We start from the raw sequence: 25,104 nt of genomic DNA, 5'->3' as shown, positions 1-25,104 counted from the left end.
TGAAAAGATCAGTATGATGTCCATAACCTACCTTCCACCTCCAGGTAAGCCCTCCAGGATGCCTCTCCACTGGGGCTGGACGCCACGCATGTGTAGACGCCTGTATCTCCAAGCTGAGGAGCAGAGACACAGAGACAGTGTAAGAGTGGGTTCATTTGGTGGTGTCTGAGTGGTGGTCTATGAGTGTATGTTGGTGGTGGTGTTACGCTGCCCCCTACCTTAGCGTAGCGGATCTGCAGGGCTCCTGTGTCTATCTGGGTGATGCGGGCCTCCTCGGGGGACACCATCACCCCGTCTTTCTTCCAGTGAACTGTTGGTGTGGGTGTCCCTGTTGCTTGGCAACCCAGGACCACTGTGCTCTCCACAGGTACCGTATGATTGGACGGGCCCTGTCGGATCACGGGAGGGGGGCGGTCCGACACCACTATTCAAAAGAGAGCGGGAGAAGGCACTGTTTAATACCAGTTATACTGTGAGAGTAAATAGTTCTCTATCACCCCTTCAGATAGAGAGATAAATAAAAATTATATAGAAGAGAATGGAAGGGGGAACGACAGAGAGAAAATCAAGGGCAGATGTGATGTGAGAGATATTGAGGGAAATTGATACGAGGAGAACACAATAGGAGTGATCAGTTGGGGCAGTGGAGGGAATAGACATCAGATTATCCCAATGCCCAGAGCAACTGGCTAATCACTGGGAAGTAGCAGGAACAGTAGGAGCTGGCAATAGCCAGAGCACCACAGACCAACTAATAACAAATCCCATTTAGACAGCAGTCACACAGCCATCACTCTCACATTTCACAACATTGTGGAAATAGGGGGGAAAAAGCTCTCCAAAATGAGAGGCAGAGGGAAAAATAATGGAAACACCTTGAAAACCGCCAGAGGTAATGGCAGCAAGTTATTTCCATACAAATACACCTCGCAAACAGGGAGGGAGGAGGGGGAAGGGAGAGGGGAGAGACAGGTAGGCCTATTCACTTGAAGGAAATATAAAGGATAGCAGAGTGAGAAGTCCTACATGGATTAAACATGTTATATCCTTGTTTCATTTCCATTAAGTGTAATTGAGTGCCGGTGACTCTTATTTGTCCGGTGCGACACCTTGGCAGATGCAGAAAGCTTTATCATCACCATATGATTACCGGTACCCAGAACCAATAGCTACCACTGCTGAAGTCACCTTTATGCACAGACAATGCTTGCCGCCTGTACCAGCCTCAGGCAATTATGTGAATTAACATAATATATGTACATAGTGAAGACACACACACACATGCGCACGCATGCTCACACTCAAGTCAGTTTATTATAACCAAGTAGACTTTGCTGGTGGGGATGGTGGCTTTAATTACAGTTGTAGGCCTTTGAGCCAGACTCACCATTTTAATTCAGTTTTTAATAACTGATGCAATTATCAGGATTATCATCATTCGGATCACCAGCATGACATTAGGGAGGAGAACGAAAGGTGTCTGTGTTTAAATATGTGTGTGTGTGTGTGTAAAAATGTGTGTGTGTGAAAATGCGAGTATGTGTGTGTGGGTTTTGGGGGAGGGTTCAGTTTGTAAGGAGGGGATGGGCAGTCTATATGCACTGTGTCACCATGGGAACAGGGGGTTTGGAGTCCAAACGCCTGCAGCTGAGGGTTCCTGAATTCACTCCAACAACAATTAGTAACAGTAGAAACAATGAACCATAGAGGACACAGCATCTCAGCAGTCTACAGGAAAGGCTGATCTGCCATACATCCAGTCAGCAAAGCAGCAAGTAGCTATTCAGCTACACAGTGGTGATTTTTTAGTCATAACATTGGAGGCCACAGATTCTGTATTTTCCAATCATGGAGAGACAACTCAGCCAACCAGGCCAGTGGAGTCAACTTACATACTGGAAGAGCTTTGGTCAGTTGATTAGAGGAAACCCTTCTCCCCCCTCCCTCCCTCCCTCCCTCCCTCCCTCCCTCCCTCCCTCCCTCCCTCCCTCCCTCCCTCACTCACTGTCAGTGACCTCCAGCAGGGCCTTGGTGATGACGGAGCCAGCGATATTGAGGGCCTGACAGCTGTAGTACCCGCCGTCAGAGCGCTGGGCATCTGCGATGGTCAGACTGCCAGTCTGGGACACAGAGAGACGGCTGAAGGGCTGAGGTGGCTGGTAGGAGAATAGCAGGCTCTGGAGGACAGAGAGAAAGAGACAGAGGGGTCTTGACACTGGAATTACATGTCTATGCTTGAGACAACCACTGGACATGGTGTTATCAATATCCTATATCCTACACTAGGATATGGATCAATAACTTAAACTCTATGCATCAACATTTATAAATTAGATGGACTAGATGGTATCTCACATTGCTGCCCTCCCTCTGCCAGAAGATAGCAGGTTGGGGGTTGCCAGTGGCCTCACACTGGAAGGTGACCGTTCTCCCCACCGCCACCACCTGGTTTCTGGGGCGCATGGCGAACGCTGGGGGCACTGGAGGGGTGGAGAGATGTGGCTTGGTTAACAGGACGAGCCATTGAAAAACTTTGCAAGCATTGCAATATAATAACATAATAAACAACTAAAATCTCATAGAAATAGGATGACATAATGATGATAACTTACCAGTGAAGACTACAAGAGAAGAGAAGAGAAGAGACACAAACACGGGAGATGAATAATGATGGCACATGCAATGGGAAAAGACTATCAGTCAATCATTAAACATTTTCAACACACACTCTGATGAATGAATACATGACTGAGAAAGATGAATGGGACAAACAACAACCTGCCACACAGTGGGGGCATGAGGCGCGGAAGCTCTGTTTGTGTGCTAGACTACTTCCCAGTCATTAATGGAGGATATGTGTGGTAGGGTGTGTTGACTGAGGCTGGTCTTCGGAGGAGTCGGCTTGTGTGTTTAATGAATGGGACCCCAGTGGGAGAATGCTTTAGTGTGTGTTTGACTGTAAAATACATCTCCCTCCCTCTATCTAAATTCCTCGGCACTAGCAAAACACACGTATGTAGTTACTGTGGACATACACACTCTCACACATACACGCTTATTACAGCACCTTTGACTATTTTATCACTATTACACTACTAATAAAGATAAGTGGAAGAGAAAGTCCGGAACACAGAGGGACATATGAGACCCTAAAAAAGGACCAAACGGAAGGAGGAGAGAAAGGGAGGACACAGACAGGAGAAAGCAGTGTGTTGTTGTTGGATTTGGCTGTGGCCTCTGAACCCTCTAACCCTCTTACCCCCTGACAGACATGTTTTCGGAAGCGGGACTTGATGAATATGTGACCATGTACATCATAAGAGCCGAGGTCCAGCTCCCAGCATGCCATGCTGTATGGTATAGGAAGTGGAGCGTCCTGCCTGAGTGTGTCGGGCTCAGACCAGACCCCCTCTACGTGCTACATACGCAGCCAGCTACAGGCTCCCACCATGTTTCATATACAGTAGTCGTATGTAATTATTTCCATTGACCAAATACTGTGCCTCTGGAGAACGCCGTGTTTCCTTCACTATGTTTGTCTGTGTTATATTTAGGACCCAGGATATTGGAGGAAAACATTTCCTTGGCACATGCATGCACACACGCACACAGACACACGCAAACACATAACTTTGTTGGAAGTGTTTGAAAGGTTTGGTGTCGTGCTTATAGGTCCACACTGAATGCCAATGTGATGACCCCTGACATGTAGCTTGTGTTTTATGGAGCTATCTGGGGCCAGAGGCATGAAGTCCCCTGGCAGCCTTATGGGGTGACTGGAGGTGGTGCTGAGGGGACACGTGAGCTCTTGTGTTTGGTCAGTTGAATGGGCCAGTGAAAGGTGAAGATAGAGTGTGTGTGTGTATTTGCGTTGATGTGTACGTGCGTGCCTGTGTGTGTGTCGTGCATCTGTGTGCCCCAGTTTGTCGTGCATGTATGTGCCCCTGTGTGTGCCCCTGTGTGTGCCCCTGTATGTGCCCCTATGTGTACCCCTGTGTGAGCCCTCGTGTGTGTGCCCCCATGTTTGTGCCCCTGTGTGTGTGTCCCTGTGTGTGTTTGTGTGTGTGCCCCTGTGTGTGTGTCCCTGTGTGTGCCCCTGTGTGAGCCCCCATGTGTGTGTCCCTGTGTATGTCCCTATGTGTGCCCCTGTGTGTGTGTCCCTGAGTGTGTCCCCTGTGTGTGACCCTGTGTGTGCCCCTGTGTGTGTGTGTGTGTGTGTGTGTGTGTGTGTGTGTGTGTGTGTGTGTGTGTGTGTGTGTGTGTGTGTGTGTGTGTGTGTGTGTGTGTGTGTGTGTGTGTGTGTGTGTGTGTGTGTGTGTGTGTGTGTGTGTGTGTGTGTGTGTGTGTGTGTGTGTGTGTGTGTGTGTGTGTATATTACTATGTGTGCTCAGTAAGGCTGCTGGGACACAGCGTTCCCAACCCTTGAAGACTCATTGGACCTGTTGACTCAAAGGTGTGAAAAGCCTTGCATGGGAGTGTTGGGTTGAGTTACAAGGCCAGCCAGTCCTGCAGCCTGTTTGGACAGAGTTACAATCCCCCAGTAAACACATAAACCTGAGGGAAAAGAAAGGGGGATGGATTCTACGACAGCTCCATGTGCTGGATTAAGTAAAACAGACACTCGGAGACTGGAACTCTGAGTGTCGAGCTAGGACTATAGAGCCTTATTGACTGAGGGCTTAATATCTCTGTGAAGGCTGTGGCACACTGTGACTCTTACTGGAGATAAACAATGATATGCATGGAGAGACACAGTGAGAAAGACAGAAAGGGAAATAGTTGGGGGTGAATGATTGAATGATTGAATGAATGAATGAATGGAATGAATGAATGAATGAGGCAGAATAGCTGTAGTGTGAACAGAAAAGGGTGAGAAATGAAGACATGACTTTGAGGAGGAAATACATTAAAATGCTACAAGATGATCTGGAGTGATGGCACTAGTTACAGTGTGATGGACGACCTCAGTAAAAGTGTTAGATGATGGAAACTATGCTAAATAAATAAGAATAAATAAACAACAGAAAAACGGTTTTATTTTTAAATAACAGCTTAGCCTTGGTGTGTTGGGATTGAAAGCAGCTCGACTGGAGTGGGGATCCAATATGCTTTGATTTTCACTACTGATAACGTGGCCTGTCTGCACCAATAACACGGCCAGACTGTTTAAAGAGGAAACAAACCCTTAATCTCCTGCCTTCCCTGTGGATATGTTCAAACACAGCAAGCCCACTAGACTGTTTATGTTTGGGGCAGAAAACAGAGAAACCATGGAGCTATGTTTCATTTATGTCAGTAATTATCTTTTTGTTTTCTCATGATTTGGTTGGGTCTAATTGTGTTGTTGTCCTGGGGCACTGTGGGGTCTGTTTGTGTTTGAGAACAGAGCCCCAGGACAGCAATGCAATTAGATCCAACCAAACCAACCAAATCATGAGAAAACAAAAATATACAGTGGCTTGCAAAAGTATTCACCCCCTTGGCATTTTCCCTATCTTGTTGCCTTACAACTTGGAAATAAAATAGATTTTTTGGGGGGGTTTGTATCATTTGATTTACACAACATGCCTACCACTTTGAAGATGCAAAATATTTTTTCTTGTGAAACAAACAAGAAATAAGACAGAAAAACCAGAAAACTTGAGTGTGCAGAACTATTAAAAATCCATACTTTGTAGAGCCACCTTTTTCAGCAATTACAGCTGCAAGTCTCTTGGGGTGTGTCTCTATGAGCTTGACACATCTAGCCCTGGGATTTTTGCCCATTCTTCAAGGCAAAACTGCTCCAGGTCCTTCAAAGTTGGATGAGTTCATGCTGATATACAGCAATCTTTAAGTCATACCACAGATTCTCAAATGAGATCTGGGCATTGACTAAGCCATTCCAAGATATTTAAATGTTTGCCGTTAAACCACTCAAGTGTTGCTTTAGCAGTATGGTTAGGGTCATTGTCCTGCTGGAAGGTGAACCTCCGTCCCAGTCTCAAATCTCTGGAAGATGAGAACAGGTTTCCCTCAAGGATTTCCCTGTATTTAGCGCTATACATAATTTCTTAAATTCTGACCAGTTTCCCAGTCCCTGCTGATGAAAAACATCCCCACAACATGATGCTGCCACCACTATGCTTGGTGTCCTTGGGGTGCTAAGAAGTGTTGGGTTTGATCCACACATAGTGTTTTCATTGAGGGCCAAAAATATCCATTCCAGTCTCATCTGACCAGAGTACCTTCTTCCATATGTTTGGAGAGTCTTTTGGCGTACACCAAACGTGTTTGCTTATTTTTTTCATTAAGCAATGGATTTTTTTCTGGTCACTCTTCCGTAAAGCCCAGCTCTGAGTGTACGGCTTAAAGTGGTCCTATGGACAGATTTTCCAATCTAAGCTGTGGAGCTTTGCAGCTCCTTCGGGGTTATCTGTTCAAAGTTTCTGATATTTTATTATAACCCAACCCTGATCTGTACCCCTCCACAACTGTGTCCCTGACCTGTTTGGAGAGTCCCTTGGTCTTCATGGTGCCGCTTGCTTGGTAATATCCCTTGCTTAATAATGATGTTGCAGACTCTGGGGCCTTTCAGAACAGGTATATATACTGAGAACATGTGACACTTAGATTGAACACAGGTGGACATTGTTTAACTAATTATGTGACTTCTGACGGTAATTGGTTGCACCAGATGTTATTTAGGGGCTTCATAGCAAAGGGGATGGATACATATGCACGCACCACTTTTCCCTATTTTTTTATATATCTTTTTTTATATCTCACTTCACCAATTTGACAGAGGCAGGCAGGTTTGGGGTAGAGTAGATTCTGTAATTGGAACCATGTCAATTCCCTGCATGGGACTCAGGCTTGTCTTTAATTAAGCCCTGCTCATCCTCACTGTCTGTCTATCTCTCTCTTGCTTCGTGTCACTTGGCCACTGTGTGTGTGTGTGTGTGTGTGTGTGTGTGTGTGTGTGTGTGTGTGTGTGTGTGTGTGTGTGTGTGTGTGTGTGTGTGTGTGTGTGTGTGTGTGTGTGTGTGTGTGTGTGTGTGTGTGTGTGTGTGTGTGTGTGTGTGTGTGTGTGTGTGTGTGTGTGTGTGTGTGTGTATGCACATGTGTGTGTGTATGCACATGTGTGTGTGTGTGTGTGTGTGTGCATGTGTCTGTATATGCGTGTGTGTGTGCATTCGTGTACACGCAAGTGTGTGTGAGTAGTCGGGAGTTGGTGCTCATTTCCTGCCATCAGTCCCAGTGCTGTAGGGGTCATTGTGGAAGGCCATCCCTGCTCATAAATGAAACCACTTCCTGGTGCCTCATCAACACTCCCATCGGGGCACCTATTCAGAACTGTTACATTGATCCAGTCATGGTTAGACTATGAGTTGTACGAGCAGGAAACAAGGCAAGTAGAGTGCTGATTGCTGCAGAACTGATATGACTCAAGCCAAGTAAATACAGTTGAAGTCAGAAGTTTACATACACCTTAGCCAAATACATTTCAACTCAGTTTTTCACAATTCCTGACATTTAATCATAGTAAAAATTCCCTGTCTTCGGTCAGTTAGGATGACCACTTTATTTTAAGAATGTCAAATATCAGAATAATAAGAGAAATAATTATTTATTTCATCTTGTATTTCTTTCATCACATTCCCAGTGGGTGAGAAGTTTACATACACCCAATTAGTATTTGGTAGCATTTCCTTTAAATTGTTTAACTTGGGTCAAACGTTTTGGGTAGCCTTCCACAAGCTTCCCACAATAAGTTTGATGAATTGTGGCCCATTCTTCCTGACAGAGCTGGTGTAACTGAATCAGGTTTGTAGACCTCCTTGCTCGCACACACTTTTTCAGTTCTGCCCACAAATTGACTATAGGATTGAGGTCAGGGATTTGTGATGGCCACTCCAATACCTTGACTTTGTTGTCATTAGGCCATTTTGCCACAACTTTTGAAGTATGCTTGGGGTCATTGTCCATTTGGAAGACCCATTTGCGACCAAGCTTTAACTTCCTGAATGATGTCTTGAGATGTTGCTTCAATAAATCCACATAATGTTCCTGCCTCATGATGCCATCTATTTTGTGAAGTGCACCAGTTCCTCCTGCAGCAAAGCACTCCCACAACATGATGCTGCCACCCCTGTGCTTCACGGTTGGGATGGTGTTCTTCGGCTTGCAAGCCTCCCCCTTTTTCCTCCAAACATAACGATGGTCATTATGGCCAAACAGTTCTATTTTTGTTACATCAGACCAGAGGACATTTCTCCAAAAAGTACGATCTTTGTCCCCATGTGCAGTTGCAAACTGGCATTTTTATGGCGGTTTTGGAGCAGTGACTTCTTCCTTGCTGAATGGCCTTTCAGGTTATGTCGAAATAGGACTTGTTTTCCTGTGGATATAGATACTTTTTTACCTGGGTTTGAAATGCAATTTTCTCACCAAAGTACGTTAATCTCTAGGAGACAGAACGCGTCTCCTTCCTGAGTGGCATGATGGCTGCCTGGTCCCATGGTGTTTATACTTGCGTACTATTCTTTATACAGATCAACGTGGTACCTTTAGGCATTAGAATATTGCTCCCAAGGATGAACCAGACTTGTGGAGGTCTACTATTTTTTTCTGACGTCTTGGATGATTTCTTTTGATTTTCCCAGATGTCAAGCAAAGAGGCACTGGGTTTGAAAGTAGGCCTTGAACCATATCCACAGGTACACCTCCAATTGACTCAAATTATGTCAATTTGCCTATCAGAAGCTTCCAAAGCCATGACATAATTTTCTGGAATTTTCCAAGCTGTTTAAAGGCACAGTCAACTTAGTGTATGTAAACTTCTGACCCACTGGAATTGTGATACAGTGAAATAATCTGTCTGTAAACAATTGTTGTAAAAATGACTTGTGTCATACACAAAGTAGATGTCCTAACTGATTTGCCAAAACTATAGTTTGTTAACAAGAAATTTGTGAAGTGGTTGAAAAATGAGTTTTAATGACTCCAACCTAAGTGTATGTAAACTTCCAACTTCAACTGTACATGACCTCACATTTAACTGATAACCCAACTCAGTCGGTTACTCTGGCAACTGCTTGACTCGACACATGAATGTAAACTGACCCATGCTAAATAAATCAGGGCAGTGGTATGACACTCTTTGGTGTGGGTTAGGTAAGATATCCAACTGCTCTGAGAACAGCTGTCTTCTCCTTCACACTTTATCTAACGTTTCATGAATGTCAGAGCAACAGCTGCACAGCATAAACACAGTCTGCACACAGTCTGCACACAGTCTGCACACAGTTTGCACACAGTCTGCGGCAGGGTAGCCTAGTGGTTAGATCGTTGGCCTAGTAACCGGAAGGTTGCAAGCTCAAACCCCGGAGCTGACAAGATACAAATCTGTCGTTCTGCCCCTGAACAGGCAGTTAACCCACTGTTCCTAGGCCGTCATTGAAAATAAGAATTTGTTCTTAATTTGTTCTTAACTGACTTGCCTAGTTAAATTAAGGTAAATAATAACATAGTCGGTGCGCTTTCATGTCAAACAGACTTGGGTTGGGGTTACGGTTGGTGGAGGTTGTACTGACCGTGTACAGTCAGTGTAGCGGATGCCTCAGCCTTTCCCACCATGTTCTCCACAACACATGTGTAGGAGCCCTCGTCTGACAGTCTTACATCTCGTACGCTCAGGGTGTGGTCCTCTAGGATCTCATACCTGTAGACGGACAGACACATACACACAGTGTGAGAGAAAGGGACTGGGAGATATAACGATGAGACAAAGGAGCTTCACATGATGGCGTACACACTGTAATATACCACGCATCTCATTCCATGACCAGACGCGAGCCTAAGTGTGCATATGAATTTTGATCAGAGTATGTGTCTATGACGTGTAACAGCGTAATATAAAGGCTGTATAGTACTGCTGGGCAATCCATCCATACCTCCCCTTGGGTAGGTCTGCATCCTCTTTCCTCCAGCGGACAGTGGGGACCGGATCTCCCTGTGCCTCACAGTGGAACTCCACACTCTCATCTGCCAGCACCATAACACTACTGGGCCTCTTCACAAACCCTGGGCGCTCTGAAGAAGATCATAATCATAATGTGTTTCAAGTTGGGTGATAGACTGACAGTTTTGCTTGGATCTCCAACCCTTAGCCCTTTTGCAAAATCAAGCTTATACAAAGCTATTAGATAAGCACCTAAAGACGCTACCTCTGAATACCATTAGCCCCCTGTAACTCTCTCTCCATGGGACGGATGTACCACACCCACATTCCCCCGTGTTTCACCCTCTTTCACCCACGGGGACAGTGTTTTCACTAAAACACATTCATGTATGTGAATGAAAACAACTTAAATCCACTTAAAACTAGTAGGGCTTGTTAAAACTAGGGCCATTTTATTGACATTGGTCCCATAGCACATTTGAAAACAGATCTGTTTATTCAATACACAGTATTATTCTATTAGCCCTAGAAGTTTTTACTAGGCATTGTAAATGTGTGTGGTGTGCCCTGGCCAGTAGCCCAGCCTAGCCTACCCGTTCCCGTTCCCGTGATAAGATGTCTCAGTCTGCTACAATGGAAGTGTTTGGAGAGGGGGTGGGGTGCTGGTAGAGAGGGGGACAGCATAGGGTGGAGGTGGGGGTGGAGAGGGGAACCAGGCAAGGAGTCAGTGGTCTGGGACACTTGGCAGCAAGAAGAATGATTGAGAGTGGGGGATGAGGGTGGGGATACAACCTGGTCCAGGACAGCTGGGGGGTGGCAGGGGTCACGGTGGGAAGACAGGGTCACCCTGAGTTTAGGATTCATGAGAAATGCCTTCACAGCTGCAGGGCTGGGGGCCATTGTTATGTAACTTGTTCCATTATTGGATTATGTGCCAGGGAGAAAAACCTTTACCAAGGGGACATGCAGACTCTTTGACCTTCACAGACAGACAGACAGACAGACAGACAGACAGACAGACAGACAGACAGACAGACAGACAGACAGACAGACAGACAGACAGACAGACAGACAGACAGACAGACAGACAGACAGACAGACAGACAGACAGACAGACAGACAGACAGACAGACAGACAGACAGACAGACAGACAGACAGACAGACAGACAGACAGACAGACAGACAGACAGACAGACAGACAGACAGACAGACAGACAGACAGACAGACAGACAGACAGACAGACAGACAGACAGACAGACAGACAGACAGACAGACAGACAGACAGACAGACAGACAGACAGACAGACTCTTACCTAGAACAGTCAGTTCTGCAGTTTCGCTCTCCCTCTCTCCCACCATATTGGTCCCCACACAAATGTATTTCCCTGCGTCACTCTTCCTGGCGTTGGTGATCATCAGCTTCCCACTGCGGATCTGAAAGATGGAGGGAAGAAATGTAGAAGTTTTTAAGTCATATCTGTAACTAGATACCGATATAAACCAAATATAAATAACACCACACTGAATAAGGCAAGTTATGCTTTGAAAGGCTCTCAAAAAGCGATTTGGTGAAATTATTTGTGGTTTAGAAGGCACTAAATCTAGGACAGCTTCTACCCCCAAGCCATAAGACTACTAAATGTTAATCAAATGGCTACCCAAACTGTTTGCATTGACCCCCTTTGGTACGCTGTTGCTACTCACTTTACACCCACCGACATGTACCTCAATTACCTTGACTAACCTGTACCCCCACACATTGACTCTGTACCGGTACCCCCTGTATACAGCCTCTGTTTTGTTATTTTATTGTGGTACGTTGTATTTAAATGTTTTTTATTTATTTTAAAAATTAGCAAATATTTTCTTAATTACTTTTTTTAAACTCTGAATTGTTGGTTAAGGGCTTGTAATAAGCATTTCACTGTAAGGTCTACTACACCTGTTGTATTTGGCACAAGTGACAAATATTGATTTGATTTGACATTACTACAGAGCAGTGGTCACCACCTTTTCTGAGTCAAGATCAAAGCAAAAGGCAAGTCCACAAGCAAGCTGAGATCTACCGCTCAGATTTATTAAAAAGAATATGACTTAAAAAACATGCAACATTTTAACCTATTAAAAACAGTTATTAAGCAATGTTTGTGCAGTCGACTATATGCCCAATACATTATCACTGCATCCTGTCTATGCTTGAATTGAAATGTTGTTCTTCTCAGACCTTTTCGAAATAATACTTCAAAATGTTTGGTACATGATCACACTGGTAATAGATTATAGTAATTTGTTGTATTACTTGTGAGGCACAGCTGAGTGAGCATAATCATTAGCATTTTTATTTTACTGCACTGATGGCCTGCATCGGATGGTCAGTCTGAGGGGTGGGACGGAGCAGAAATAACCCTGCCTCTCACCCGTCTCAGTCCCCCCGCTCTCCTTCCCTCCGCCGAGAAAAGGGGACACAGTCTTCCAGCTGATGACAAAACTCAAGTCACACTGCATTATTTCTGTCTCATGCACCAATTCATGTTGTTACTCTTATGACCAGAGAAAGTGAAATATTCCTCAATATTAAAAAAGACAAGCCACTAACAATAACAGCGTAAGCCTATCGTAACCCTTTGCTATACTCTTTCATTGCTGCTGCAGTGCTGGTTTTAGTGTGAGTGGATGTAGGGAGAACGCACATTTTATGGCTTATAAAAGTGTTGAAGAAACGGTTGACAGTGCTGAATAACAACTTACTTATAAAAACAGCAGCTCTTTGCTGTTTTCACTGAGACTTTCTCTAGTCATTGTTTTAACCGTTTTGAAATTTCATAGCATCCACTTTCCTGTGCACTCGAGGCCTCTTTTTACAGCCGATGTCTCGAGGAAACTGTGCAGATACGGTGATCTGATTGGCCAGCAGTAGGCCTATAGGTGCACTTGATTTGCTCTCTGGGCCTGCCAGGTATGCAGAGTTCTACAATTAGATACATGAAATGGTTCAAAATTGGAACACTTTGCATGCTGAATCAAGAGTACTTACCGAACGAACAAAGCAGGGACGCAAAGACTTTATCATTGTTATTTGTTACAGCAATGTTTGGTGATCGACTATGAAGACCTTGGAGATGGCGATCAACCAGTTGGTGACCACTGCTATAGAGCTCAGACAAAGTTCTGGTAGGTTTAAGGCAAAAGCTTTAAGAAGTAAACAGTGTGCATTCCCAGCTGCCCCGGCTGGCTGGCTGGCTGCGTGGCAGGGAGGGCAGTGCCTGACAGGTTGTTTTCCACTGAAAGAGGAAGCAGTGAGCCCACACCATCTCAGGCCTCAGAGAACACTGCTACAACACCAGCCTAGAGATACTGTACTGTGACATGCAGCAGGATTGTTGTAATGGGAAATAACTTTGGATGGTTGAGTTGGAGAATTATGCTGGTTTCAAAGAAGAACCTATGTGCAGAAAATATGGAATCAGGGTTTCTGCAAACATAACTGATAAGTAAAAGCCTAATCATACATCAGAAATGTTCAAATAACATTAAAATGTCTTGAAAGAGAGATTGCTATTCAAACACTAGGGTGAGGATCGGTGAAGGAAAACCTTTCTATTGTCCCCACCTCTTGTTTCCCAGTGGTAAAGTGCAGTGTATAGTGAGGTTGTTTAGTGAGTGGAGAGGTATCATAAGGTACCAGAGCCTGTCAGAGAGGAGGGAAGTGGAGGAGTCCTGATGTGGCCAGGCCACTAGGTTACAACTTCTTGTATGTAAACCATGCTGGGAAGACCAGCCAAGCAGTCATAGCTAATCTACTCACAGCCTGATTTACAGCAGACTAGCTCCAGCCCCTTCTCTGCCCCACACAAATACTAACCCTCTTCACCACCTCTTGTCCCCCCTTGCCCCTCTCGCCCCCACAATACATGCAACCTGCTGAGAGGAGGCTGACCTTCCCTCTTCACACTGACATATTCTCCCAGGCCATAAAAGTCATCATGTGTTACACAGGGAGAGCAAGAGGGGAAGAGTGGGAGAGGAGAAGATGGGAGAGGAGAGGAGCGGGAGGAGGGGGTGAGGAGAGGGAGGAGAGGGTTAAGAGGGGAGAGGATAGGGAGGAACGGGATAGGAGGGGAGAGGAATGCTCTGTCACGCTCTGGCTGAAAATCGTTGTGAGGTCTAGGGTCTGCTCACCAACCAAGAATTCACAAAATGGGACAAACATCAAATTGAGACTTTGCATGCAGAATTCTGCAAAAATATCCTCTGTGTACATGGTAAAACACCAAATAATGCACGCAGAGCAGTATTAGGCAAATAACCGCTAATTATTTTTTTTTATCAACTCAAATCAAATCAAATTGTATTTGTCACATACACATGGTTAGCAGATGTTAATGCGAGTGTAGCAAAATGCTTGTGCTTCTAGTTCCGACAATGCAGTAATAACCAACAAGTAATCTAACTAACAATTCCAAAACTACTGTCTTATACACAGTGTAAGGGGATAAAGAATATGTACATAAAGATATATGAATGAGTGATGGTACAGAGCAGCAAAGGCAAGATACAGTAGATGGTATTGAGTACAGTATATACATATGAAATGAGTATGTAAACAAAGTGGCATAGTTAAAGTGGCTAGTGATACATGTATTACATAAGGATGCAGTAGATGATATAGAGTACAGTATATACGTATTAATATGAGATGAATAATGTAGGGTATGTAACATTATATTAGGTAGCATTGTTTAAAGTGACTAGTGATATATTTTACATCATTTCCCATCAATTCCCATTATTAAAGTGGCTGGAGTTGAGTCAGTGTCAGTGTGTTGGCAGCAGCCACTCAATGTTAGTGGTGGCTGTTTAACAGTCTGATGGCCTTGAGATAGAAGCTGTTTTTCAGTCTCTCGGTCCCAGCTTTGATGCACCTGTACTGACCTCGCCTTCTGGATGATAGCGGGGTGAACAGGCAGTGGCTCGGGTGGTTGTTGTCCTTGATGATCTTTATGGCCTTCCAACATCGGGTGGTGTAGGTGTCCTGGAGGGCAGGTAGTTTGCCCCCTGTGATGCGTTGTGCAGACCTCACTACCCTCTGGAGAACCTTACGGTTGTGAGCGGAGCAGTTGCCGTACCAGGCGGTGATACAGCCCGCCTGGATGCACTCGATTGTGCATCTGTAGAAGTTTGTGAGTTCTTTTGGTGACAAGCCGAATTTCTTCAGCCTCCTGAGGTTGAAGAGGTGCTGCTGCGCCTTCTTCACGATGCTGTCTGTGTGAGTGGACCAATTCAGTTTGTCTGTGATGTGTATGCCGAGGAACTTAAAACGTACTACCCTCTCCACTATTGTTCCATCGATGTGGATAGGGGGGTGTTCCCTCTGCTGTTTCCTGAAGTCCACAATCATCTCCTTAGTTTTGTTGACGTTGAGTGTGAGGTTATTTTCCTGACACCACACTCCGAGGGCCCTCACCTCCTCCCTGTAGGCCGTCTCGTCATTGTTGGTAATCAAGCCTACCACTGTTGTGTCGTCCGCAAACTTGATGATTGAGTTGGAGGCATGCGTGGCCACGCAGTCGTGGGTGAACAGGGAGTACAGGAGAGGGCTCAGAACGCACCCTTGTGGGGACCCAGTGTTGAGGATCAGCGGGGTGGAGATGTTGTTGCCTACCCTCACCACCTGGAGCCGGCCCATCAGGAAGTCCAGTACCCAGTTGCACAGGGCGGGGTCGAGACCATACAGAAAAGAGCTGCTAAATTCTACAACCACCTAGAAGGAGGTCGATTCGCAAACCTTCCATAACAAAGCCATCGCCTACAGAGAGAATAACCAGAGCAAACTGGTCCTAGTGTAACGGTTCTCTTGTGGTGAAGGAGAGTCGGACCAAAATGCAGCATGTAGATTGCGATCCATGTTTAATAAACAAACGTAAAACACGAATCAATACAAATACTACAAAACAAAGAACTTAATGAACTAAACGAAAACCGAAATAGCCTATACTAGTGTAAACTAACACAGAGACAGGAACAATGCCACTAAGGACAATCACCCACGAAACACACAAAGAATATGGCTGCCTAAATATGGTTCCCAATCAGAGACAAACGATAAACACCTGCCTCTGATTGAGAACCACTTCAGACAGCCATAGACTTAACTAGAACACCCACTAAACAACAATCCCAATACATAGACACCACATACAAAAACCCATGTCACACCATGGCCTGACCAAATAAATGAAGATAAACACAAAATACTTCGACCAGGGCGTGACAGAACCCCCCCCCCCTACGGTGTGGACTCCCAAACGCACCTCAAAACAATATAGGGAGGGTCCGGGTGGGCGTCTGTCCATGGTGGCGGCTCCGGCGCGGGACGTGGACTCCACTCAAACACTGTCTTAGTCCCTCCTCCTCGCGTCCTTGGATAGTCCACCCTCGCTGCCGACCATGGCCTAGTAGTCCTCACCCAGAACCCCACTGGACTAAGGAGCAGATCGGGACTGAGGGGCAGCTCGGGACTGAGGGGCAGCTCGGGACTGAGGGGAAGCTCGATACTGGGGTGAAGCTCGGGACTGAGGGGAAGATCGGGCCTGAGGGGAAGCTGCTTGACTAGTTGGGCCCAAGCTTGCTGTACAACATTAAAACCTATTCAGTCTGTCTACAAACAGGCTCTCAAAGTGCTTGATAGGAAGCCCAATAGCCATCATCATTGTCACATCCTTAGAAAACATGAGCTCTTGAGTTGGGAAAATCTTGTGCAATACACCGACGCAAGTCTTGTATTCAAGATCCTTAATGGCCTGGCTCCCCCTCCACTCAATATTTTTGTTAAACAGAAAACCCAGACATATGGCAGCAGATCCACAAGGTCTGCCATGAGTGGTGACTGTATAGTTCCCCTAAGGAAAAACACCTTTAGTAAATCTGCATTCTCTGTGAGAGCTTCCCATGTCTGGAATACACTGCCATCAGACACACATAACTGCACCACATATCACACTTTCACAAAATGCTTGAAGACATGGCTAAAGGTCAATCAGATTTGTGAACATGGTCCCTAGCTTTGTTGCCGCTTTCCATGTTGTCTGTTGTCTGTAGCTTGTGAGGTGTGGAAACACTTTGTTGCTTTTATGAATTTTGTCTTGCTGCTTTTTGTTCTGTGTTGCTCTGTCTGCTACGTTTTGCTTGTCCTATGTTGCTCTGTCTGTATGCTATGTCTTGCTTGTCCTATGTTGCTATGTCTTGCTTGTTCTATGGTGCTATTGTCTATATTGTAATTGTTTTTAATAACCTGCCCAGGGACTGCGGTTGAAAATTAGCTGGCTGGCTAAAACCGGCACTTTTACTGAAACATTGATTAATGTGCACTGTCCCTGTAAAAATAAAATAAACTAAACAAAGGAAGCACAGGAGTAAAAGGAAACTCAGGAGTGATAGGAAGCTCAGGAGTGATAGGAAGCTCAGGAGTGAGAGGAAGCACAGGCAGGTTGATGGATCTACCAGATCCTGGCTGGCTGGTGGTTTCGGCAGATCCTGGCTGACTGGCAGATCCTGGCTGACTGGCGGATACTGGCTGACTGGCGGATCCTGGCTGACTGGCGGATCCTGGCTGACTGGCGGATCTGGCAGATCCTGGCTGACTGGCGGATCCTGGCCGACTGGTGGATCCTGACTGACTGGCGGATTCTGGCTGACTGGCGGATCTGGCAGATCCTGGCTGACTGGCGGATCTGGCAGATCCTGGCTGACTGGCGGATACTGGCCGAATGGTGGATCCTGACTGACTGGCGGATCCTGGCTGACTGGCGGATCTGGCAGATCCTGGCAGACTGGCGGATCCTGGCCGACTGGTGGATCCTGGCCGACTGGCAGATCCTGGCCGACTGGCAGTTCTGGCAGATCCCGGCTGACTGGCGGATCTGGAAGAGTCTGGTTGACTGGCGGATCTGGAAGAGTCTGGTTGACTGGCGGATCTGGAAGAGTCTGGCTGACTGGCAGATCTGGAAGAGTCTGGCTGACTGGCAGATCTGGAAGAGTCTGGCTGACTGGCGGATCCTGGCAGACTGACGGATCTGGCTGCTCCATGCTGACTGGCGGCTCTGGCTGCTCCATGCTGACTGGCGGCTCTGGCTGCTCCATGTAGGCTGACAGCTCTGGCGGCTTCTTACAGACTGGCAGCTCTGGCGGCTCCGTGCAGACTGGCAGCTCCGTGCAGACTGGCAGCTCCTTGCAGACTGGCAGCTCCTTGCAGACTGGCAGCTCCTTGCAGACTGGCAGCTCTGGCTGCTCCATGCAGACTGGCAGCTCTGGCTGCTTAATGCAGACTGGCAGCTCTGGCTGCTTCATGCAGACTGGCAGCTCCATGTAGACTGGCAGCCCTGGCTGCTCCATGCAGGCTGGCAGCACTGGTTGCGCTGAACAGGCAGGAGACTCTAGTAGCGCTGTAGAGGAGGAAGGCTCTAGCTGCGCTGAACAGGCGGGAGACTCCAGCAGCGCTGGAGAAGCGAGGCGCACTGTAGGCCTGATGCGTGGTGCTGACACTGGTGGGACTGGACCAAGAACACGCACAGGAAGCCTGGTGCGGGGAGCTGCTACCGGAGGGCTGGGGTGTGGAGGTGGTACTGGATAGACCGGACCGCGCAGGCGCACTGGAGCTCTTGAGCACTGAGCCTGCCCAACCTTACCCGGTTGAATGCTCTCCATCGCTCTGCCAGTGCGGCGAGGTGGAATAGCCCGCACTGGGCTATGCAGAGCGCAAGGCTGGTGCCATGTAAGCCGGCCCAAGGAGACGCACTGGGGGCCAGATGCAAACTAGAATGCTATTTGGCCCTAAACAGAGAACCTGACCACTGTGACTGACCCAAACTTAAGGAAAGCGTTGACAATGTACAGACTCAGTGAGCATAGCCTTGCTATTGAGAAAGGCCGCCGTAGGCAGACCTGGCTCTCAAAAGAATACAGGCTATGTGCACACTGCCCACAAAATGAGGTGGAAACTGAGATGCACTTCCTAACCTGCACATCCTGACAATATTAAAGACACAGATCTTCAAAGAATTTGAAAACAAACCCAATTTTGATAAACTCCCATATCTACTGGGTGAAATACCACAGCGTGCCATCACAGCAGCAATATTTGTGACCTGTTGCCACAAGAAAAGGGCAACCAGTGAAGAACAAACACCATTGTAAATACAACCCATATTTATGTTTACTTATTTTCCCTTTTGTACTTTCACTATTTGCACATCGTTACAACACTGTATATATACATAATATGACATTTGAAATGTTTTTATTCTTTTGGAACTTCTGTGAGTGTATCTACTTCACTTGCATTGGCAATGTAAACATATGTTTTCCATGCCAATAAAGACTTTGAATTGAATTGGAAGGGGAGAGGAGGGGGAGGAAGGGGAGAAGAGTGGATAGGGTGGATAAAAGTGGGGAGGGAGATGAGGGGGAGATGAGAGGAGGGGGGGGGAGCAGGGGAGAGGAAGGAGCAGAGGAAGGGAGATGAGGGGAGAGGGCAGTGGCCAGGTTTCAAATCCCAGAGGTCTCAGAGGTCACTAGGCCAGGACCTGTTTCATGTTCCACCCCCCTGTGGTGTTGGCAACTTTTAAAGTGTCATCACATTACCCTGAATGTAATGGGGGACAAAGGTCAGAGGAGTGTGATACATTCAGTGTGAGTGTGTGAGTGTGAGGATGATGTTAAAGAGTTTAAGTACAGCCAATTGGATTTTTTGGTTTGTATATTTGATAATTTCATTGAGGATACCACCACATGCCTTTTTGGGTTGGAGGGATTGCATTTCGTCCTGTAATTAATTCAATGTAATTTGAGAATCCAGTGGGTTCTGGTAGTCTTTAATAGTTGATTCTAAGATTTGTATTTGATCATGTATAATGTTTTTGCTGTTTGTTTTTTGTTATAGGGCCAAAAAGATGGAAAAGTGGCTTACCCATACATCACCATTTTGGATAGATAACTCTTCGTGTTGATGTTTGTTTAGTGTTTTCCAATTTTCCCAGAAGTGGTTAGAGCCTATGAATTACTCAATTACATTGAGATGAATTCTGATGTACTGTTCCTTCTTTTTCTGTAGTGTTTTTCTGTATTGGTTTAGTGATTCACCATAGTGAAGGTGTAGGCTCAGGTTTTCTGTTTCTCTATGTTTTAGGTTGGATAGGTTTCTCAATTTCTTTCTTAGGTTTCTGGCTTATTCATCAAACCATTTGTCTTTGTTGTTCATTTTCTTCGATTTTCTGCTTGAAATTTTTAGATTTGATAGGGAAGCTGAGAGGTCAAATATACTGTTTAGGTTGTCTACAGCCAGGTTTACACTTTCAATATTACAGTGAAATGTTTTGTCCAGGAAGTTATCTAAAAGGGATTGAATTTGTTGTTGCCTAATTGTTTTTTGGTATGTTTCCACACTACTTTCCTTCCATCTATAGCATTTCTTAATATTATTCAGTTCATTTGGCTTTGATACCTCATGATTGAGTATTGCTCTGTTCAAGGAGAGTGTGATGTTGATGTGATCTGATAGGGTGTATCAGTGGGCTCACTGTGAACGCTCTGAGAGACTCAAGGGTAGAGATCAGTGATAAAGTAGTCTACAGTACTGCTGCAAAGAGATGAGCTATACTTAAGGTGTACCTACCGAGTCACCTCGAAGCCTACCATTGACTATGTACATACCCAGCATGTGACCGAGCTGCAAGAGTTGTGACCTGTTTTTGTTGGTTATGTTGTCGTAGTTGTGCCTAGGTGGCCATATGGGGGAGGGAATGCTGTCACCTCCAGGTAGGTATTTGTCCCCCTGTGTTCTGAGGGTGTCAAGTTATTGTCCAGTTCTTGCATTTAGGTCGCCACAGACTAGTACATGTCCCTGTGCCTGGAAATGATTGATTTCCCCCTCCAGGACGAAGAAGCTGTCTTCAATTAACTATGGGGATTCTAGTAGTGGGATATTGGTAGCACACAGGAGGACATTTTTCTATGTTGAGATCATTTCCTTTTGAATTTCTAGCCAAATGTTCCTGTTTTTATTCATGCAATAGAGTGAGTTAGTTCTGCTCTATACCAAATTAGCATACCCCCTGAGTTCCTTCCCTGTTTCACAACTGGTAGATTGGTGAATGGGACTACTCGCTCTCTCAACGTCAGATCCACAACAACACCAGCAAATACATCACTCCTGTCCTCCTCCTCTCTCCTATCCCTCTCTCTCGCTCTCATCCTTCCTTTCCTGCGTTCCCCTCTATTTACGCATCTGCCGCATCACCACCGAACCTGACCCCACTACAGTCAATATAGGGTGTTATATGATGTTATGCCACAGTATAGTACTCTATCTAGAAGTACTCTTGTTTTTATTTATTTTATTTAACCTTTATTTAACCAGGAAAGGCTTATTGAGATTAAAATCTCTTTTTCAAGAGCGCTCTGGCCAAGATAGGCAGCACCAAGTCATTACAAAAAATTACAGACAGACAACATGAAAAACTACAAGTAATCTAGTAGAAACCATTGAATTCACAAGATTATAAAACAGCAAATTAAAAACATTGACAGGTCAGGGAATCAGCCTCAGAATCCTCCATCAGTGACTTAAAAACACCAATCGGGACAAGTTCTTCCAGTTTCAAAGTATTTTGTAAGGTGTTCCAAGACGATGGCGCAGAGTACATAAAAGCACTTTTACCAAATTCAGTTGGGACATTTAGAACAGTTAGCAGGATGAAGTCAAGCGAACGAAGAGACGACCCACCACATTTCTGAACAATAAAATGCTCAAATAAAAAGGCAGTAAACCCAAAATGGCTTTGTAAATAAAAGTATACCAGTGACTGAGCCTACGAGTGACTAGAGAAGGCCAGCCAAACCTGGTATATAAAGTGCAGTGGTGCGTAAGGGTTTTGCAGTTTAAAATAAATCTCAAAGTGCCATGGTAAAGAGTGTGAATTGATCTCAAACACTGAGCGGAAGCATTCATATATAAAATATCCCCATAGTCTAGTAAAGGCATGTTGATGCATTGTTCTGCACCACTGGCCACTTGTCCAATGCCCACCCACTCAAAACCTTCCCCCAAACGTCCTTCACCCCATTACTTCAAGCTTGACCACAACAGACCTCCGGAACTCGCCGTGGTTTAAGAAACAACAACAACTTTGGGAATGGATGTTGTGTTAGAACACAACACTCCATCACCAGTGCTGTGTTGTTTACAGGGCCTGAGGACTCATTAGGAAACAGTCTTATCTGCAGGCCCATTAGTCCAATGAGCCGAGCTATAGCTATGAGGCAGAAACCAAGCTGGCCTTCTGTTTACACACTGAGCCAGTACACCATGGAAAACCACATGCGCTATAGGGACTGGGGCCAACATGGCTTCCCTGACTTGACACTACAAGACCTTAGTTGATTTTGACTTCGTATTTTATTTTATATACTGTAGGTAGATGGGTGTTGGTCCTCATGATATCCTGGACATAAATCAGGAGAAAAGAGGGAAGTACAAAGCCAACACAGCCTTTGTATTTCCTTCAGAAGGCCCTCTCTCTCTCCACCACCTCCCTCTTGTTGGTGTAGAGGAGAGCTGCTCTGTCTATTGGAGTCCCTCAGAGACAGACTAACTGTCAATCCGGAGGAGGATAAGCCTTGGATCCCAACAACCAAGTCCCCTATACAGACAAACAAGCAAACAAACATGCTTGCATACACACACACCCTCCCCTGATTCATTTTCACGCTTCCCCAGATAGCCTTTGTTCCAAATAGACATTGATTGGCCAAACCACAGTGCAATATGATTTCATTATGTTTGTCAAATAGATGATGCACTTGTTTCTCTTCATTATGCCACACGTCTGCCAACAGAGACACTGATCTTCCTGGAGCTCCGCCAGCAAGCATTGGGCCGTGTTTGTGCGCGTGCGTGTGTGTGTGTGTGTGTGTGTGTGTGTGTGTGTGTGTGTGTGTGTGTGTGTGTGTGTGTGTGTGTGTGTGTGTGTGTGTGTGTGTGTGTGTGTGTGTGTGTGTGTGTGTGTGTGTGTGTGTGTGTGTGTGTGTGTGTGTGTGTGTGTGTGTGTGTGTGTGTGACGTGCAGGCCCAGCGCAGTGCAGTGTATGCTCTACACAGAGTGTGCTCCGAGGTTAACGGAGCTTATGTCTTACCGTGATGCGCTCATCCCTGTCATTGATGTTGGTACCGTCTTTCCTCCATGAGATGGTGGGCTCAGGATGCCCACGGGGGGGTTGGCACTCCAGTACGGCAGGTTCCCCCGCCGCCACCATCACATCCGCTGGGTTCTGTCTAAAGTCATCACGCAGTACTGTGGAACAGAAGAGCGGAGGGGTTCATGGCCTGTTAGCATTGCAGGTTGAAATGAAACAGAAATAAAACAGAAAAAATGTTTCACGAATGCACCAATGGACAGGGTATACGTGTCAAATATTCAAGACTATAATGACCAGACTCTCGATGTGTAATGACAACACTCTGAAGTCTGAGCAGAGGCAGTCAATCATGTCCATCACAGATAGATAGAGTCTTGAGGTATCTGGACATGATATAATGCTATAGTGTAAAGTGGTCTCGGGGGGCTGGGCCAAATCCCTGATGTGCTTTAGTGGTATAGGACTACCACTCTCTCTGTCTGATTAGACTAGCTCTCTCCCACGTGCCGCTCCACTGTCACTCTCCACTCCAACCCTGAGGGAACGTACAAACACACAAGCAAACATTTGCATCACAATCCCATTTACGACTCCCATGAACTTTGTTTGAAGTGTGAGGTAAGCATACCATACCATACCATACCATGTTTCCTCATCAAACACTTCAAGAGAGATAGGTGGAGATTTCGCAAGAGCCATTAACAAGCTAGCTAGGTGAAAAACGCACACTCAACATCTTCAAAGGTTTAAGGACCATTAACGCAACATCTCGATACATTATACATAGGGTTGCAAAGGGAGGGTATATTAATGTAAAGTTTAGAAGTTTACCAGTAACCTTCCTGAATTTTGGTATCATTCAAGTATTTTAAGTAATCTATCACAAGACATCTAGAATCCCTTTTGGGTACTTCAGATTATCAAAGGTGTCTTTGATTATCTCTGGCCCTCTGTGTGGCTTTATCACATGTAAAATATATGAAATAACATGATTTTCAAAGAAAAAAATGTAATGACAAAGCTGTAAAACATTATCTTAAATATAAACCATCAACTTAGTGAATAATATTGGTGTTCAATATGAGGGTTTCAGCATGAAATATCCTTTACTGCATTGTGGTCAATGTTTCGGACTCAAACAGTTGTGAAAAAAGTCAATAGTTGGAAGAGTTGCAGAGTTAACTGAAAATAATGCAATTTTTGATTAGATTATTTTCTGTTGAACCATATAGTCTATCTACTAGAAACTCGTGGACAATATGGACGCAGATATAAAAATGAATACTCTATATGAATAAAACAAGTTTTATTAAAGTATAAATTACCAAAGTTACGATAGATTGCCGTAGATTTTCTCTTAATTACCTAAATTGCTGAAGATTCCTGTAACTTTGGTAAACAATCGGTAGCTTTGCAACCCTAAGCACACTAATCACACAGCAATACCAGCCTGACACTGGTATTGCTGTGTGAATAGCCCCCGAATAGCAACACTGCAGAAACTATTACACTCAACGGAACGACTTGATTAGTGTAGTGTCAACAACGCACCCACTGCCAGCTGGCCTACTTCAGCAGTACTGTATCATTTTAATCATTTTAGTCAATAAGATTCTTGCTACGTAGCTTAACTTTCTGAACATTCGAGACGTGTAGTCCACTTGTCATTCCAATCTCCTTTGTATTAGCGTAGCCTCTTCTGTAGCCTGTCAACTATGTGTCTGTTTATCCCTGTTCTCTCCTCTCTGCACAGACCATACAAACGCTCCTCACCGCGTGGCCGCGGCCACCCTACTCTGGTGGTCCCAGCGCGCACGACCCACGTGGAGTTCCAGGTCTCCGGTAGCCTCTGGAACTGCCAATCTGCGGTCAACAAGGCAGAGTTCATCTCAGCCTATGCCTCCCTCCAGTCCCTCGACTTCTTGGCACTGACGGAAACATGGATCACCACAGACAACACTGCTACTCC

At 45.5% G+C, this 25,104-nt stretch overlaps 1 protein-coding gene across 1 annotated transcript in view; it reads right to left on the bottom strand.

The window, feature by feature from the left end:
- Positions 1 to 25,104, bottom strand: part of LOC123998993 (roundabout homolog 1-like) — a 172,793-nt gene that overhangs the window by 17,973 nt on the left and 129,716 nt on the right. The window contains 8 exon segments of the mRNA XM_046304297.1: positions 32 to 113; positions 219 to 424; positions 2,006 to 2,177; positions 2,356 to 2,480; positions 9,576 to 9,703; positions 9,936 to 10,074; positions 11,259 to 11,379; positions 23,133 to 23,290. Of these exon segments, the coding sequence (XP_046160253.1) occupies positions 32 to 113; positions 219 to 424; positions 2,006 to 2,177; positions 2,356 to 2,480; positions 9,576 to 9,703; positions 9,936 to 10,074; positions 11,259 to 11,379; positions 23,133 to 23,290 (1,131 nt within the window).

This window comes from Oncorhynchus gorbuscha, linkage group LG16 (genome assembly GCF_021184085.1).
Source record: "Oncorhynchus gorbuscha isolate QuinsamMale2020 ecotype Even-year linkage group LG16, OgorEven_v1.0, whole genome shotgun sequence".
Lineage (NCBI taxonomy): Eukaryota > Metazoa > Chordata > Actinopteri > Salmoniformes > Salmonidae > Oncorhynchus > Oncorhynchus gorbuscha.
This window is presented reverse-complemented; position numbering and strand designations above follow the sequence as displayed.